The sequence below is a fragment of the Mobula hypostoma genome, chromosome 14 (genome assembly GCF_963921235.1).
Source record: "Mobula hypostoma chromosome 14, sMobHyp1.1, whole genome shotgun sequence".
Classification (NCBI taxonomy): Eukaryota; Metazoa; Chordata; class Chondrichthyes; order Myliobatiformes; family Myliobatidae; genus Mobula; species Mobula hypostoma.
Window position 1 is genome coordinate 54934908 of NC_086110.1, and position 19917 is coordinate 54954824.

At 42.7% G+C, this 19917-nt stretch overlaps 1 protein-coding gene across 6 annotated transcripts in view; it reads left to right on the forward strand.

The window, feature by feature from the left end:
* Nucleotides 1–19917, forward strand: part of si:dkey-246g23.2 (solute carrier family 66 member 2) — a 116800-nt gene that overhangs the window by 79810 nt on the left and 17073 nt on the right. For all 6 annotated transcript variants that reach the window (XM_063067147.1, XM_063067149.1, XM_063067146.1 and 3 more), the window contains one exon: nucleotides 6960–7176. In XM_063067147.1, coding sequence (XP_062923217.1) covers nucleotides 6960–7176 — 217 coding nt within the window. The remainder of the gene's footprint in view (nucleotides 1–6959; nucleotides 7177–19917) is intronic.

Here is a 19917-nt window from a genome sequence, read left to right on the forward strand (position 1 = left end):
CAGTAAAAGAAACTGGAAAGATAAAATGATGGAGGAACTCCTGTCTTGTCAGAGGTTAGGATTGCACCTTAACTCTTCTGGAAAAGCTAAGTTGAAATAAAAACCTAAAATTGTAGAAAAACTCAAGAGGTCAAGCTGTATCTATAGAAAGAAACAACAAACATTTCAGGTCAAAAATCCTTCAGTACTGCTGAATGGAGGAAAATAACCTCAGAAGAAAACTAGCAGATGTTCACATTGGAACTTGATGCCAAAGTGAATATTGAATCAGTTCAAGGTTGTGCACAGAGTAGGGAACCATTGTTTCTGATGTGGAATGTTTCTACATCTACAGGGTACACCTCTGGAATTAACTGGTACTACTAGGTCTGCTGACTGATGTCTCAGCTTCCTTGCATTCATCCAGTGTCTGAATGCCGCCACAGAGGCAGGCCGGCTGTCGTCGTGGCTCTGGATCCCAGTGTGCAAATGGACTCTCAGTGTGAAACTCATGAAGAGTTGTTCCTAACAGACCTGCCTCTGAAGCACACTGCTAATATGGGTACCTTTTGCTGATTCTTCTTCCATGATATGTCCTAAAATATGCACAGTGTTTGTATCTGAACTGGTGGATGTCAGTGTGAAATTGAATTATGGTGTGCATTATCTCCAGTGCCAAGGCGAATTGATATTTTGCGGAATCAAATAAATAAGTAGAGAAGGGCCAGGTTATAGTGAGGGAGAAGACAATGTAAGATCATGTTTGCATCAGTCATAGCTTCTCAGACTGTAAAATGAAGGAGAGATTGATTGAGAGGGGACAGATTAAAGAGTGGGGCATCACTTTGTCAGTTGCTTCGAATTCTGATAAGGTTCAGCACCATCATTCTCCATGGTATGGGGTGTGAGGGGTAAGGAAGTGGGGAATGGAAGGTTAGAGTGCTTTTCTCCCATTCTCATTGGAAGGTGGATGATGTGACATGCACAATTGGCCGTGTGTGCAAGCTGAAAGATACTGATTTGAGGCTTGCATTAGTGCTGAGGGTGAAATGGAACACTTAAACCTGATGGTTGGTGAAGGCATAATCGACCAGTGTCTGGGGCACTGGTGGGATGTGGCACTTGGGGGTGTGATGGGTACTAGCCTCCATAGTATTCATGACATCTTCAAGGAATGGTGCCTTAGGAAAGTGGTGTCTATCTATCATTAAAGACCCCCACCTTCCAAGACATTCCCTCTTCTTATTGTTACTATCAGGAAGGAGGTACAGATGCCTGAAGGCACAAACTCAGCAATCTAGGAACAGCTTCTTCTCCTATGCCATCCAATATCCAATTTCTGAAAGAAAATTGAACCCGTGAACACTACCTCACTACTTTTTCATTTCTTTTTTTAAACTACTTGTTTTAATTTAACTATTTAATAGATATATATCAGTTTTTTTCTCTATATTTATCAAGTCTTTTATTGTATTTCTGCTGTAACGTTAACAAACTTCACAACATATGCTAGTGATATGAAATCTGATTCTGATGCCTGATGCTGTAGTTATGGCGTTGACTTCCTTCACTGCCTCTTGCTTTCTGATCTGGGTCTCCTATATATCCTCCACTGCCTCCTCCATACCATTCCCTCAATGTGCAAGTGGTAGTTTACCTTTACCTCTCCTCGAACAGACTCCACTGCTGCCCCCAATCGTGGTGCCTGTTCATTTCCATGACCAGACATTATTGACGGTACCACTGGACCCCAACCCACACAGTAGTCACAAAATGGCTTGTTTTTGACTGATTTAGACCAACTTTAATGTAATATTATCCATTCATAGATCTGGTTCCTGGTAGATTCTTACACTGTCGACATGCAGATATCGTGGAAACCCACAGGCAAGATGCATTTTACTTCCATTCCCATCTGCACTTGTAATGATTAAAGATAAAGATTAACTTTATTTGTCATGTACATTGAAATATGTCGCTTGTATCACATCAAATCAGCGAAGATTGTGCTGGGGCAACCCGCAAGTGTCACCACACTTCCAGCGCCAGCAAAGCATGTCCACAAGTTACTACACCTAAAGCCGGATTTATACTTGTGTGTACTGGCTACGCCGTAGGCTTGATTTATACTTTTGCGTAGCCCTACGCCGTAGCGAGCATACGTAGTTGTGTCTGCATCGCTCTGCAGTTCACCGCCAAAACGCTAGTTGGCAGTGGGGTTTCTATGCCACTGTGTTGAGTTTCTTTCTGAGAGACATGGGCGAGGAAATGCATTTCAAATACTTTCAGATGTTGGCAGGTAGATTTGACAATTTGATTCGTCGTCTCCAACCATTTATTTCGCATCAGTGTACAGACATGGCGAAGAAAAGCAACCAAGGAAATGCGATGCTGCCAAGCGGACCAATCACAGTTGTTGCGGTCTGCGTCGCCGCGACACGTGAGTTACATTTTTGGGGAGGTGCATGTCACCCTACGGCGTAGCGTATGCGGTACCTACGGCTTACATTTGACGCAGAAGTATAAATTGGGCTTAACTCGTATGACTTTTGGAAAGTGGGAGGAAACTGGGGCACCCAGAAGAAACCCACACAGTCTTGGGGAGAACATACAAACACCTTATAGACCATGGCAGGAATCAAACCCCAGTCAGTGACCACTGGCGATGTAAAACGGTTGCGACAACTATTACACTACCATGCTGTTCTGTGTGGTTTAGTTGTACAACAAAATTCCTGTGCCCAGCCTCTAATAGCCAATTTAACATCCTACAGCATAGATCACCATCTCTAATATCTAAAGAATGTTTAAATCTTTACTGGCTTTCAGTTTGAAGTATTAAATTTGTAAAGTTACACGGTAACATTTTGTGATTCTTTTTGAACTTCACAGGATATAACATTCGCCACTGAATTGACTGTGAATCTTCATAGTTAACTGACTCTCTGAAGCAGATCAAATGCAGCATCTTTAAAATGAAAGGAACAATGAGGCTAATTTTCCAATTTCACTGCAGGGCAAACGTAAAGATCTCCTCATTAATTTTAGTAGCTAGAAAATAGAGGCTTAGATGTGCAGCTTCATCATGTGAGCTCTGTTCATGAACTAACTGCAAAGCAAAGAAAATTTGCCTTTGTCTAATTTGGCAGCTTAGCTGTACTAAAAAATGCTGTGTTGGCATGGTTTGTCTTCTTGTTTTATTTTTTTTTATTTAAAAAAAACCCTTAGGGATGTGATTATGTGTACCACTTGTTTCCTTAATAAGGAAATGGTGTTGTTCAGAAATGAATCACATCTTCTGTGTTTGAAGTCTTTGTGGCTGTAACTGAATTTTAAAATGGACTCTGTTTCTTAATCCTAGGAAAAGCACGGAGTTTGTTTCTGCTCTTGGCTAGTTGTTTAAAGTTTCTGTTGTTGTTCACTATGTATAGGAACTAATTTAGCTTGAATATAACTCACTGATGTATTCTTAGTCTTTCCTCTCTTCTATCTCTTCTCTGTTTCCTTGCTGTACTGTACAGCATTGAACTTTTATCTCCTTAGTTCTATAGTCACTTCCAATGCAAAAGCTCTCAGTAACTATTAACCACGTAAGTGGAAACTTTTATTTTACAGGATCAATAGTTGCTGAAAAGTCATTTTGGCTCGTTAATTGTGCTTAAATAAGTATTTGCAAATATTCTTCAGATTTTCTTTGGGAATGAACAGTGCCACTGATTGGGGCAGGAACATTGTCAACATACATCACTAAATTGCACAGGAAGAAGAAAGTTTGGAGAATATTGGAATAAAAGTAAAGGCATCCGTTAGTCTTGCGAGACCATGGATCTGTGCCTGGAAAGTCTTCACTCTCCAGGGCGCAGGCCTGGGCAAGGTTGTATGGAAGACCAGCAGTTGCCCATGCTGCAAGTTTCCCCTCTCTACGACATTAATGTTGTCCAAGGACAGGGCATTAGGACCCATACAGCTTGGCACCAGTGTCGTCGCAGAGCAATGTGTGATTAACTGCCTTGCTCAAGGACACAATACGAGTTGCCTCACTGGGGCTCGAACTCACGACCTTCAGGTCACTAGTCCAATGCCTTAACCACTTGGCCACTTGCTCACACTTATATTGGGATGGGGAGATAAATTATGATCGCCCACACCTCAGCGAGTTCCGTGTTCGCCATGATGCAGAACTTTTCTTCCGCCGTCTCCGTCTCCGAGCCTACTTCTTCGGCAAGGACTCTTCCACCCCCACCGATGACCCCTTCTCCCGTCTTCAACCCTCCTCTTCTTCATGGACACCCCGCTCTGGTCTTCTGCCTGCTCTGGATCTCTTTATTGCCAACTGCCGACGGGACATCAACCGTCTCGACTTCACCGCACCTTGTCCCCATTCCAACCTCACTCCTTCGGAACGCTCTGCTCTCCACTCCCTCCGCACTAATCCTAACATTATTATTAAACCCGCTGATAAAGGGGGTGCTGTTGTAGTCTGGCGTACTGACCTCTACCTTGCCGAGGCACAGTGACAACTCGCGGATACCTCCTCTTATTTACCCCTCGATCGTGACCCCACTAAGGAGCACCAGGCCATTGTCTCCCACACTATCAACGACTTTATCCGCTCAGGGGATCTCCCATCCACTGCTACCAACCTTATAGTTCCCACACCCCGCACTTCCCGTTTCTACCTCCTACCCAAGATCCACAAACCTGCCTGTCCTGGCCGACCTATTGTCTCAGCTTGCTCCTGCCCCACCGAACTCGTTTCTGCATACCTCGACACTGTTTTATCACCCCTTGTTCAATCCCTTCCGACCTATGTTCGTGACACTTCTCACGCTCTTAAACTTTTCGATGATTTTAAGTTCCCTGGCCCCCACCGCTTTATTTTCACCATGGATGTCCAGTCCCTATATACTTCCATCCCCCATCAGGAAGGTCTCAAAGCTCTACGCTTCTTTTTGGATTCCAGACCTAATCAGTTCCCCTCTACCACCACTCTGCTCCGTCTAGCGGAATTAGTCCTTACTCTTAATAATTTCTCCTTTTGCTCCTCCCATTTCCTCCAAACTAAAGGTGTAGCTATGGGCACCCGTATGGGTCCTAGCTATGCCTGCCTTTTTGTTGGGTTTGTGGAACAATCTATGTTCCGTGCCTATTCTGGTATCTGTCCCCCACTTTTCCTTCGCTACATCGACGACTGCATTGGCGCTGCTTCCTGCACGCATGCAGAACTTGTTGACTTTATTAACTTTGCCTCCAACTTTCACCCTGCCCTCAAGTTTATCTGGTCCATTTCCGACACCTCCCTCCCCTTTCTAGATCTTTCTGTCTCTGTCTCTGGAGACAGCTTATCCACTGATGTCTACTATAAGCCTACTGACTCTCACAGCTATCTGGACTATTCCTCTTCTCACCCTGTCTCTTGCAAAAACGCCATCCCCTTCTCGCAATTCCTTCGTCTCCGCCGCATCTGCTCTCAGGATGAGGCTTTTCATTCTAGGACGAGGGAGATGTCTTCATTTTTTAAAGAAAGGGGCTTCCCTTCCTCCACTATCAACTCTGCTCTTAAACGCATCTCCCCCATTTCACGTACATCTGCTCTCACTCCATCCTCCCACCACCCCACTAGGAATAGGGTTCCCCTGGTCCTCACCTACCACCCCACCAGCCTCTGGGTCCAACATATTATTCTCCGTAACTTCCGCCACCTCCAACGGGATCCCACCACTAAGCACATCTTTCCCTCCCCACCTCTCTCTGCATTCCGCAGGGATCGCTCCCTACACAACTCCCTTGACCATTCGTCCCCCCCATCCCTCCCCACTGATCTCCCTCCTGGCACTTATCCGTGTAAGCGGAACAAGTGCTACACATGCCCTTACACTTCCTCCCTTACCACCATTCAGGGCCCCAAACAGTCCTTCCAGGTGAGGCATCACTTCACCTGTGAGTCGACTGGGGTGATATACTGCGTCCGGTGCTCCTGATGTGGCCTTTTATATATTGGTGAGACCCGACGCAGACTGGGAGACCGCTTTGCTGAACATCTACGCTCTGTCCGCCAGAGAAAGCAGGATCTCCCAGTGGCCACACATTTTAATTCCACATCCCATTCCCATTCTGACATGTCTATCCACGGCCTCCTCTACTGTAAAGATGAAGCCACACTCAGGTTGGAGGAACAACACCTTATATTCCGTATGGGTAGCCTCCAACCTGATGGCATGAACATTGACTTCTCTAACTTCCGCTAGGCCCCACCTCCCCCTCGTACCCCATCTGCTACTCTTTTTTATGCACACATTCTTTCTCTCACTCTCCTTTTTCTCCCTCTGTCCCTCTGAATATACCTCTTGCCCATCCTCTGGGTCACCCCCCCCCGTCTTTCTTCCCGGACCTCCTGTCCCATGATCCTCTCGTATCCCCTTCTGACTATCACCTGTCCAGCTCTCGGCTCTATCCCTCCCCCTCCTGTCTTCTCCTATCATTTTGCATCTCCCCCTCCCCCTCCCCCTCCAGCTTTCAAATCCCTTACTCACTCTTCCTTCAGTTAGTCCTGACGAAGGGTCTCGGCCTGAAACGTCGACTGCGCCTCTTCCTATAGATGCTGCCTGGCCTGCTGCGTTCACCAGCAACTTTGATGTGTGTTGATAGGAATCATTTGCTCATTATGGAGAGTAAACAATGTGCACTGGTTGGAGCCAGCAGCCTAGTTCCTTGCCTATTATACACAGATAAATGTTTACAGCTGATAGGTCATGACGCAAAGGGGAGGTTTACACATTTTTTTGTATGTTATATGTCCATGCATTTCCTCTGCCGATTCTGTGATATTTTTAATTTAAGTGTACTATTTCCTCTCTTTCAAATAATAAATATTACCTTGTGCTATTAATGAGAATGGTGATAAAAATAAAAAATGGTCATAAACTGAGATTCAGTGGAGCTGTGGCTAATCAAAACCTTCTGTTGCTTTTTCCACATAGATTTTGATCCCAGATATTTTTGGGCCTGGAGCCGCTTTCTTGATTACATCCAGTTTTGTTTATCCTTTACTGTGGCGTGCCTCTTTGTGACGTACCTCCTAATCGACTCTCAACTCTTTGTGGAAACTCTTGGCTTCTCGGCTGTCCTCACTGAAGCCATGTTGGGGTTGCCTCAGCTTTGGCGGAACTTCAAGAACAAGTCAACAGCAGGGATGAGGTGCGTAAAAATGTTCTCTCAAGTTAAAACTCGAATATTTAGAATGTTGCTACAAAGAAGAGGCGTGCCTTATGTTAAAATGTAGCATAGAGGTAGCAAAGACATTGTCTAAAGCAGCAGGGGACCACTCACTTCAGCAAGGTAGTCATGATCTCCTGGAACCTAGCAGTAGAATTCCAGCTTCGCTATCCCGGGAGATCCGTAGGATAATACTTCATTGAAATGGACGAACCTACACCTAATGCAGGTTCATTCATTTCAATAGGGAAAAATAGCTGCCAGAAATAGAATTAAATTTCACATAATTTATATGTTTTTCTTAAATTAATTGAGTTAATTTAGATGTATTAAATTTTAAATTAAAACAAGCAGTTTCTAGTGCTTTTAGTCTTATTAGTTGTTGAATTTTTTTAGTAGTTTTGTAATATATTTGAATGTTTGTAAACTCAAGCTCCTTACAGTTCTGACATAAAGAAGGTTGTGGTTTACTCTGCCATCAGAGTATAAGTTGCCATGCAAGTTGATAGGGTGATTAAGAAGGCATATGGTGTATTGGCCTTTATTAATGGGGGATTGGGTTAAGAGCCATGAGGTAAGGTTGCAGCTCTATAAAACCCTGATTAAAGCACATTTGAAATATTGTGCTCAGTTCTGTCACCTCATTATAGAAAGGATGTAAAAGCTTTAGAGAGGATGCCGAGATTTACCAGGATGCTGCCCGGAGTGGAGATCATGTCTTATGAGGGTAGGATGAACGAGCCAGGGCTTTTCTCTTTGGAGCGAAGGAGGATCAGGGTTGACTTCATGAGGTGCACAAGATCAGGGGTCCCCAACCTTTTTTGCACTGCGGACCGGCTGACGGGAGGGGGTGTTCAAGTAGGGTTGCCAACTTTCTCACTCCCAAATAAGGGACAAAAGTAGCAGTCAAATACGGGACACTTGTGTTTACCCCGAGAAAGACTGCCATGACCATGAAGCCTTGCACAGGCACCTGTGTCGCAGGTGTGACGTGTGCATGCGTGTACGTGCTGATTTTTTTCTACAAATCGGTTTTGACTTAATCTTCCCGATTCTGTTAAGTGAAACTACACTGTACATACATTATTTCTACTTTATATAGGCTGTGTATTTATCAAATCATTCCTGCTTTTACTATATGTTAGTGTTATTTTAGGTTTTATGTGTTATTTGGTATGATTTGGTAGATTATTTTTTGGGTTTGGGAACGCTCAAAAATTTTTCCCATATAAATTAATGGTAATTGCTTCTTTGCTTTACGCCATTTCGGCACAAAAGGTTTCATAGGAACGTTCTACCTTAGCGGGGGAAATACGGGACAGGTGCGGTCCCATATGGGACAAACCAATTTAGCCCAATATACGGGATGTCCTGGCTAATACAGGACAGTTGGCAACTCTATGTTCAAGTTCAACAGTGCGTGACAGGGAATGAGGAAAGGTGCAGCTGACTCATATCATTTCCTATCGCCAAATCATATAGTTTCCTCGCGGCCTGGTAACACATGCTTTGCGGCCTGGTGGTTGGGGACCACTGCACAAGATGATTAGAGGCATAGATCAATTGGACAGCCAGAGACATTATTCCCAGGGCAAAAATGGCTAACACCAGGGGTTGTAATTGTAATGTGATTGGAAAAGAGCTTGGGAGATGTCAGAGGTATTTTGTTTTACACAGAGAGTGGTAATAGAAGCAGATGCATTAGGGCAGGGATTCTCCAACCTGGGGTTCATGGACCCCTTGCTTAATGGTATTGGTTCATGAAAAAGAAAGGTTGCAAACTCCTGTATTAGGGGCATTTAATAAATTCTTGGGCACATGGATGATAGGTAAATGGAGGCTATGTATGAGGAAGCGGTAAGTTGATCTTAGTGTAGGTTAAAGAGCCTGCACAACATCGTGGGACAAAAGGTCTGTACTGTGTGTAGTGTTGTGGAGTTGGACTTTGCCATCACCTGACTGGCCAGACTCCACACTATGGAAGGCTTGAACATATGGACCTTTCTCCAGGTACGTGCAGGTGTGAGATATTGTTCACCACTGGTAGAAGGAAAAATTCACTGTAGAAAAATAGAAACTAAAGCGGACAATTACTATTGGAAAGGTTTAAGTTCAAAAAACATTCATTATCAATGCACGTATACTATATACAACTTTGAGATTCATCTCATTATTTTTGTTTGCCACCAGCAAGTAGTCAGTGTGCTTCATTGGCACCATCTTAAACTGGTAGTCCTTACAGATAATAGTGAATGATTACTGAATCTGGATCATGCACGAGTGCATTTAATCAAAAATAGCATCACGTGCAAATAACCTTTGATGTTTGTGTGTCCTGTATAATCTTGCACAAGACAGAAAGGAAGATGATTGAAAAATTGTGTAATAAGATTGTAAATACTGTAGGTATTTCTGCATATTAAGGGTACCTATGCAAATTTCAAGAATCAAGAGGAAATACCATAAAATTAATATCAGGGTTTGGGAGTTGTTGAATGGTTTTCACTGCCAGTTGGTAAACCCAGAGTTTTGAATTGGCGGAGTACAAAAGAGACTGCAGATGCTGAAATCTAGGGAAAAAAAGAACATAACGCTCGGAGATCTCAGCAGGTCATGTATCATCTGCGGGTGGGGAGGGGGAAGGTTTATGTTAATATTTTGTTTTGTGAATTGGCTGCCTGTAGCATGTGTCAGTAATTTTCCTTTCATTGAATCAATACAAAACTGGGTAGGATATGGAAAGGATCATCTATCGCATCCAGTGCTGCTGCTGCCGTCTCCTCCACATTGGTGAGATCCAACGCAGGTTCGTCAAGCACCTTTGCTCTGGCTGATGCTAAAGGCAGTATTTCTCAGTGGCTCCCCATTTCAAATCAACTTCCCATTCCCATTTTGACATGTCTGTCTGTGGCCTCTTCTACTGCCCTGATGAGGTCAAACTTAGGTTGGAGGAACGTAACCACATGTTCTGTCTGGTAGCCTCCAACATGATATGGCATGAACATTGATTTCTCCAACTTCTGGTAATTTCAACCTCCCACTTTCCATTCTGGTTACCCTCTCACCTCTTCTTTTTCTTCCATTTTATCCACTGTCCTCTTTTATTAGATTCCTTCTTTTTCAGCCCCTTAAATCTTCTACCTATCACCTCCCAGCTTCTTACTTCATCCTCCTCACCTGGTCTCATCTATCACCTGCCGGCTTGTATTCCTTCATCTTCCCCCACATCCTTAATTTGATTTAAAAATTACAGTACTTAATTGTTCTCAGATTTACCAAATTTTACTAACCTTGTCTCCTGGAAACTGTACTGGTTAGGGATTAACATTCAATCAGCCATCACCATTTAGTCTCCATCATTACCAATGTCTATTACCTCGAGTGAGCCACTGTACCACACGTGTGCCTTGGGTTTTCTTATTTATTCATTATTCAGAATGTAAGTGTATGTGGTAAAACCCGTATTTATTCATAATTGTCATTGAGAGGGTGATAGTGAGGCAACCTCTTGATCTATTGCAGGAGGAGGTCAGGATCATAGTCAGTCTCAGCTTCTTAATATTGGCCACGTCTCACCGTTTTTTGCTTATTGCTGCAGCCACAGACTCCATATTCAAGGGGAGGTGACATCATCTACTTTATCTCCTTTCCCCTGGAGCAAGCACGGATACTTTCATGCTTTTTTAAGATTTTCCAAAGTGCAGACAGGCGAAGAATGTGTTCATGTCTTTATAGAGGTTTCATTGCAACCTTTTGCCCAGAGCACTTGGCTATAATGGTAGAGCAGGGGTTTCCAACCTTTCTTGTGCCATGGATCCCTACCAATTAACCGAGGGGTCAGTGGACCCAAAGTTTGGAACCGCTGCTCTAGGGTATTCCTTTTTGCCCCCATCTACAAGGGAAATGCCTCCCACAGAAACAATCTTTAATAGCTTGTCGTTCTTTCTGACTCTTGAGAGTAACTGGCAGATTATTCCTTGCATTGTGCTATGATGCTCTTGACAGTCCTCTGCCAAGACCTTGCCTGCCAGGTGACCTGTTTTCAACTTTTAAGAACTTGAAATATACCAGTGGGAAATGCTACAGTGATACTAACAGTGTACCATTACACATTGTAGACAAGGGGGGATGACATATGTTGCAATCTGGAGCAGCAAACAATCTACTGGAGAAACTCATTGGGTCGAGCAGCAAATGTGGAGGGAAAAGGAATAGTCGCAATGCTTTAGATCAAAAGTCTGCATCAGATCCAAGTGTGGAAAGGGAAGAAAGCCTTAGGAGAGGGGCAGTGCTAAGGCAGGAGGCAGGAGGCAAGTGGTAGTTTACTCATTGTAAGATGGCATTAACGACCCATTAGCTTTCTGGTCTTTATGCAGCTTTCACACAAGCAGTGGAGTGACCCACAATGTTATTTTAGCACCAGAAGTTGGCATTCAGCTGCTTCTTGACCCAATTGTCTTGCTGGCACTCTGAACACACAGACTCTGAATTTACTGATAGCTGCTTGCTGTCCATATTCCGCATGCCTCTGAACTTCCTTCAACCAAATCTGCCCATCTGGAGCTGAGGGCCGGGTCCCAGAGTAATGTGAGGGGCTCATTATACACTTTTCACAAACACTTTGAAAGCGGTGGATGCTGTCTTCAGTTTTGCTGGCTCTTCCAGCTGCTAAGTCTTTTTGATACCCCTGATAAAGAAGCTATGTGTAAGTAATTCAGAATTAGGTTTATTATCTCTGACATATGTCGAGAAATCTGTTGTTTTACAACAGCAGTACAGTAGAATACATGAATAATACTGTAAATCACAAAAAAAATCCCCAGCATATGTGCTGGGGCATTTCAACAAAGTTTTTCTCTGGAGCCCAGCCAGCAGATGGCTGGTGGATGAATCTGTGAATCCTGTGTGACTCAAATCTTAATCATTTTTTAAAGTGAGAAGTGACAGCAGATTAGTGTGGGACTTTGAGCAAACCACCAGAGATTCAGACTATAGCCACCTAGCCATCAATCTAGTAAATGATTTAAGAAGTCTGTTTTATAGTTGCTTCATATCCTATTTCAGTGTTGGAACTCTCATATTGTTTAATTTAGTGATGGAATTTGGTATGCCATATTAAATGGCTGAATACTGCTCCATTAGTAAAGATAGTTCAAGATCAAGTTCAGTTTATTGTCATTCAACCGTAGACATGTTGAAACAGTGTTCTTGTGGACCAAGGTGCACAACACAGTACATATAACTTAAACACACAGCACATAAAGTAATATTACCACAAATAAATTAAAAAATAATAAGATGCATGTATGTGATAAAAAAGTAAACAGTATATACGTGATGAGACCTGGGTGTTGGCAGGGAGTTCAGTAATCTTATAGCCTGGGTGAAGAAGCTGTTTCTCAACCTAACAGTTCTTGTCCTAATGCTCTGGTACCTCCTGCCTGACGTTAGGGGGTAAAAGAGATTGTTGGACGAATTGGTTGGATCATGACAATGATAGGCACCCTGTATACGCAGCGCTCCTGATAAGTATCTTTGATAGGTAGGAGAGAGACCCCGAAGATCCTCTCAGCAGTCCTTGAAACCCTTGTAGGGACTTGCAATCAGATACTTTGCAATTTCCATACCAGATGGTGATGCAGCTGGTCAGGAGAACATCCAGATAAACGCAAGCCGAAAATGTTGAGAATTTGCCGGCGACGGTGGTAGAGGCAGATACGATAGGGTCTTTTAAGAGACTCCTGGATAGGTACATGGGGCTTAGAAAAATTGAGGACTATAGGTAACCTTAGATAATTTCTAAGTAAGTACATGTTCGACATAGCATTGTGGGCCGAAGGGCCTGTATTGTGCTGTAGGTTTTCTACGTTTCTATGTTTCTTGTAACTTTTCAAGTGGTAGTCATTTGCTTTTCTTGGAGAATCAATTTTCTCTTCAGCCCTTCCCAAATTATTACCTAAAATCAATATTGTATAGGTAACCTCCACATTAATACTGTTGGAGTTATTGTTATATTTGCTAACCATTACCCAAAAATCCAAGTTACAGAGTAAAATTTAATCTATGTTGGAAAGTAAATTAAAAAAAATAAAGATTGCAAAAGGAACAACAAATTTTTTCTACATTATTTTTAACTCTCATTCCTTGATACACGTGGTATTTTTAGTAGGTTTCTTTTGCCATGTAGCAAATTTATTTTTATGAGCTTTCCATATTATTTACCCTCAGTTGTTTGAAACAGGTCCAGTGAGTTTAACCTGAATGACCACTGTGATTTGCTGTAAGTTATATCATTATCTACATCTGATATTTAAAAGTGTTTCTCTCCATTCAATTGTTACTCGTGTCTCCAAATGTGGCTGCTGATCACTTTACTTTGGAAACTGACAAAGTGGCTCTCTGCCATGAACCAGCAGCTGCGGCATTATCAACACTATTAAGGGAAAATCGTCTGTAGACATCCATTTACACTTTCAACATGGAATTCAGTGGGATATAGTGTTTCATGTTATGGCAAATTGCAATACAAATGGTTTTCTTGGAATACAGCTTCTTGGTAACATGGGGGTCACCTTTATTTCTTAAACTGCTTGATTATGAAACTATTCAGGTGTTGTGAATGCACAGGAATAGACCTTCAGCCCACGACATGATGCCGAACCAAATAAATTAGTAATCAAATGGTCAACTAAGCTAATCCTCTATGCCTACACAATGTCCATATCCCCCCATTTTTCTCACATTCATGTGCCTATCAAAACATCTCTTAAAAGTCCCAACCTTGGCAGCGCTTACCAGGCATCTGCCTCTCAGTGTGTAAAAAAAACTCGCCTGTAACACCTCCTTTAAAATTACTTCCTCTCACTTTCAATGCATGCCCTCTGGTATTAGACATTTTAACTCTGGGAAAAATATACAGTCTGATTACTCAACCTATATCCTTTATAACCTTATAAACCTCTGTCAGATCTCCTCTCAGACTCTACCACTCCAGAGAAAACAACCTAAGTTTGTCCAACCTGTCATTATAGCACATGCCCCCTAATCCAGACAGCATCCTGGTAAACTTATTCTACATGCTTTGCGAACCTTCGACAACATTCTTATAATGGGTGATCAGAACCGAATGCAATCCTCTAGATGCAGCCTAACTAGAGTTTTATAAAGATGCAACATAACTTCCTGACTTTTGAACTCAGTGCCATTTGCCTTCTTGACCACCCTATCAACCTGTGTAGCTACTTTCAATGAGCTATGAACTTGGACCCCAAGATCCCTCTGCTCATCAACACTGTTAAGGGTCTTGCTCTTAACAGGGTACTGTCTCTACTTTTGACTTACCGAGGTACAACACTCCACATTTGGCCAGGTTAAAATCCATCTGCCATTTCTCAGCCCATATCTGCAACTGACCTATATCCCGCCAATCATCTACACAATCCACAATGCCACCAATCTTTGTATCATCTGCAAACTTATTAATCCACCCATCTACACTTTCATCTGGGTCATTTACATATATCACAAACAGTAGAGGTCCTAATCTCCACAGAACACCACTGATCTCAGATTTTCAGCAAAAATGTCCCTTCAACCACTTCTATGGTAGGGTTTCCCAATCTTTTTTATACCATGGACCAGCACCATTAAGCAAGGCGCCCAAGGACACCAGGTTGGGACCCCTGTTCTATGGGCAAGCCAGTTCGAATCCAAAGGGTCAATTCACCATTGATCCCATGCATATTAATCTACTGGATGAGGGACCTTTTCGGACGCCTTACTAAAATCCATGTTGACACCATCCATAGCTCTGCCTTCATCAAGCACCCTCATCAGATAGTCAAATACTCAATTATGTTAGTAAGACACAACTTGCCCCACAGAAAGTCATGCTGGCTCTCCCGAATTAGGCCATGGTTTTGCAAGTGCTCATAAATCCTATCCCTAGGAATTCTTTCCAGTAACTTCCCTACCACTGGCATAAGACTCACCAGTCCATAGTTTCCAGGATTATCCCTGGTTCACTTCCTGAATAATAGAACTACTATTAGCTACTTGCCATTTCTCCAGGACCTCATCAACTAATCAAGAACTTGTCAACTTCTGCTTTAAATATATCCAATATACTGTACAGAGTATCAAATATACAGTAAGAGTTCAGCAAAAAGTGCTTAAAGGGTTTGGAAGCTAAATGGTATTTCAATTGCATTATTAGTACAAACTTTGTTGATGTTTTCTATTCATGGGAGAGTCCAGAGTGTGGAGACAGAACATCAGAATAATGACTTTGTCCATTTAAGACACTGATGAGTAAGAATTTTTTTCCCCTTAAATGACTGTGAATGTTCGGAATTCCTTACCCCCAGAGCACCACAGAGACTGTATTATTGATTTTGCACTTAAGGGGAATTCAAGAGTTTTGGGAGTACAGGCAGACAGCTCACACATGATCTTGTTGAATGGTGGAGCAAACTCAGGCAGCTCTATGGTCTACTCTTTCTTCTATTTCTTACATGTTTTACTTTTTAATTTTTACACCGTCTCTGTGCCCTTGAGGCTCATTCTCGCTTTGCCTTGTCTCCTCAGACTGTTCATACTTCATCCTACCAGATGTGTTTGCATCACACTGCACCTCCTCACTTTCTGCGGTCCACTTCCCATTGCCCTTCTCTGTCTGGTTCACCCTGCTGCAGATCGTTGATGCTCATTCCTTTCTTTCTCAGCTGCCCCTTTTCACCTATGTTCATGCACCTGATTCACCGTGTATTTAAATGGCAGTTAGACCAAAAGAACATAAGACACAGGAGCAGAATTAAGCCATATGGTCCATCGAATCTGCTCCACCATTCAATCATGGCTGATCCTTTATTCCCCTTCTCGGTCGCATTCCCCAGCCTTCTGCACTCTGATGCCATGACCAATCAAGAATCAATCTCCGCCTTAAATATACCCAATGATCTGGTCTCCACAGCTGTCTGTGGTAACAAATTACACAAATTCACCACCTTTTGGCTAAAGAAATTTCTCTGCATCTCTGTTTTAAATGGACACCCTTTCTATCCTGAGGCTGTGCCTTCTTGCCCTAGACTCCTCCACCATGGGAAACATCCTTACCACGTCTACTTTGTCTAAGCCTTTCAACATTCAAAAGGTTTCAATGGGATCTTCCCTCACCCTTCTGAATTCCAGTGAGTATAGGACTAGAACCATCAAAAATCCCTCATATGATACCCAGAATCATTCTTGTGAACCTCCTCTAAAACTTCTCCAATGCCAGTACATCTTTTCTTGGATGAGGAGCCCAAAACTGTTCACAATACTCAAGGTGAGGCCTCACCACTGCCTTATAAAGCCTCAGCATCACATTCCTGCTCTTGTATTCTAGACATCTTGAAATAAATGCTAACATTGTATTTGCCTTTGTCACCACTGACTCAACCTGCAAGTTAACCTTTAGGATGTTTTGCACAAGGACTCCTAAGTTCCTTTGCATCTCAGAATTTTGGATATTATCCCGATTTAGAAAATAGTCTGCACATTTATTTCTTCTACGAAAGTGCATGACCATGCATTTTCCAACATTGTATTACATTTGCTACTTTCTTACCCATTCTTCTAATCTGTTTAAGTTCTTCTGCAGCCATCCTGTTTCCTCAACAGGCAAGTGCCCCTCCACCAATCTTTGTATCATCTACAAACTTGGCAACAAAGCCATCTATTCCATCATCAAAATCATTGATATATAGCATAAAAAGAACCAGTCCCCACACTGACCCCTGCAGAACACTATTAGTCACTGGCAGCCAACAAGAAAAGGATCCTTTTATTCCCACTCGCTGCTTCCTACCGATCAGCCAATGCTTTAACAATGTAAGTAACTTTCCTATAGTGCCATGGGCTCTTAACTTGGTAAGCAGCCTCATGTATGGCATCTTGTCAAACACCTTCTGAAAATCCAAATATATAACATCCACTGCATCCCCTTTATCTATCCTACTTGTAATCTCTTCAAAGAATTCCAACAGTTTCGTTAGACCAGATTTCCCTTAAGGAAACTATGCTGACTTTGATCTATCTTGTCTTTCCAAGTACTCCATGATATCATCCTTAATAATTGATTCCAACATCTTCCCAATGACTGACGTCAGGCAAAAGGGTCTATAATTTCCTTTCTGCTGTCTTCTTCCTTTCTTAAAGAGTGAGTGACCTTTGCAATTTTCCAGTCCTCCGGAACCATGTCAAAGTCCAGTGATTCCTGAAAGATCACTACTAATGCCTCCACAGTCTCTACCACTACCTCTTTCAGAACCCATAGGTTGCATATAATGTGGTCTGGGTGACTCATGTACTTTTGCGTCTTTCAGCTTTTTGAGCATCTTCTCCCTCATAATAGTAACTGCACCCACTTCTCTTCCCTCACACCCTTCAACACCTGGCACACTACTAGTGTCTTCCACAGTGAAGACTGATGAAAATACTAATTTAGTTCATCTGCCATCTCCTTGTCCCCCATTATTATTTCTCCGGCCTCACTTTCTTGCGGTCCTATATCCACCCTCATCTCTCTTTTACTTTTTTATATACTTGAAAAAACACTCACTATCCACTTTGATATTGTTTGCTAGCTTGCTTTCATATTTATTCTTTTCCCCCAGATGATTCTTTTAGTTGCTCTCTGTAGTTTTTTAAAAAGCTTTGCAAACCTCTATCTTCCCGCTAATGTTTGCCTTCTCTTGTTTTCACATTGGCTTTGACTTCCCTTGTCAGCCATGGTTGTACCATTTTTCCATTTGAGTATTTCTTTCTTTTTGGAATACATTGATCCTGCACCGTCCTCATTTTTCCCAGAAACTCAAGCCATTGCTGCTCTGCTGTCATCCTTGCCAGCATCTCCTTCCAATTTACTTTAGCCAGCTTCTCTCTCATGCCACTGTACTCCACCAAAGTACTGTTCTGTCAGACTTTACTTTCTCCCTATCAAATTTCAAGTTGAACTCAATCATATTGTGATCACTGGCTCCTAAGGGTTCTTTTACCTTAAGGTCCCTAATCGCCCCCAGTTCATTACACAATGCCTAATCCAGTATAGCTGATCCCTAGTAGGCTCAACAACAAACTACTCTAAAAAACCATCTCGTGGGCATTCAACAACTCACTGTCTTGAGATCCATTACCAGCATGATTTTCCCAATCTACCTGCATGTTAAAATCTCCCATGACTATCATGACATTGCCCTTTTAACATGCCTTTTCTATTTCCCATTGTAATCTGTGGTCCACATCCCAGCAACTGTTTGGAGGCCTGTATATGACTGCCATCAGGGTCCTTTTACCCTTGTAGCTTCTTAACTCAATCCACAAGTATTCAACATCTTCCAATCCTATGACACATCTTTCTAATGATTTGATGCCATTCTTTACCAGCAGAGCCACACCTTCCCCTCCGCCTACCTTCCTATCCCTCTGATACAATGGTAACCTTGGACATTCAGCTCCCAACTACAACCATACTTCAGCCATGATTCAGTGATGGCCACAATGTCAAACCTAACAATCTGTAAAAGTGCAACAAGATAATATTTCGTGCATTGAGATACAACACTTTTTGAGTAGTGTATTTGCTACCCTTTTTGATTCTGCATCCCTAATGCACTGATACTCACCCTGCTGGCTGCAATTTTGACCTATCATCTGCCTGCCCTTGCTGACAGTCTGACTGCATGCTATTTTTGCTTTTTTACCATCTGTCCTATTCTGAGTTCCTTCACTCAGGTTCCCAGCCCCCTGCCAAGTTCATTTAAACCCTCCCCAACAGCTCTAACAAACCTGCTCATGAGAATATTGGTCCCCTTTGAGTTCAGGTGCAACCCATCACTTTTGTACAGGTCATACCTCCCCCAGAAGAGATCCTAATTATTCAAGAACCTGAAGTTCTGCCCCTGCACCAGATTCTCAGTCATGCTTTAATCTGCCAAACAGTTCTGTTTATACTCTCACTGGTGCATGGCCCAAGCAGCAATCCAGATGTTACTACCCGGGAGGTCCTGCTTCTCAGTTTTTTTGCCCTGTTCTCTAAATTCTGTCTTTAGGGCCTCTTTGCTTTTCCTTCCCATATCTTTGGTATCAATATGTACCAAGACATCTGGCTGCACTCCTTCTCCCTCCAAAATGCTGTGGACACAATCCAAGATATCCCTGACCCTGACACCTGGTAGGCAACATACTATCTCGGTGTCCCGTTCAGGAGGCATAAATGGCGGTGGAAAGCAGGTGGAGCACCACCAAACATGTTGGGTTCTTTCCCTTGTGTGTTTATTTTTTAAATCATAAGAGAGAGATAGGGTCCAGCAGAATGGCTATCATCGAAGCAATAGTTAGAGTCAGAGTGGGAACTTAGAGGCTTTGACTCAAGAGGCTTCAACAAGAAGAGGCTGGGGCCAAAGAAACAGGTAAGAAAGGTAGGTTTTTCCATTCATTATTACTGATTTGGTCTTGGTTGCCCGTATTACAGTGCAGGCAGGATGGCAGATATGGCAGTGGAATGCTGCTCCTGTAGGACATGGGAATTCATGGAACTTGATGGTCTCCCTGATGACTACACCTACAGGAAGTGCAGCCAACTTCAGCTCTTGAAAGATCACATTAAGGAGTCAGAGCAGCAGTTGGATGAACTAAGGATCATCCTTGAGGGAGAGCAATTGATAAGACTTTTGATCAGGTGGT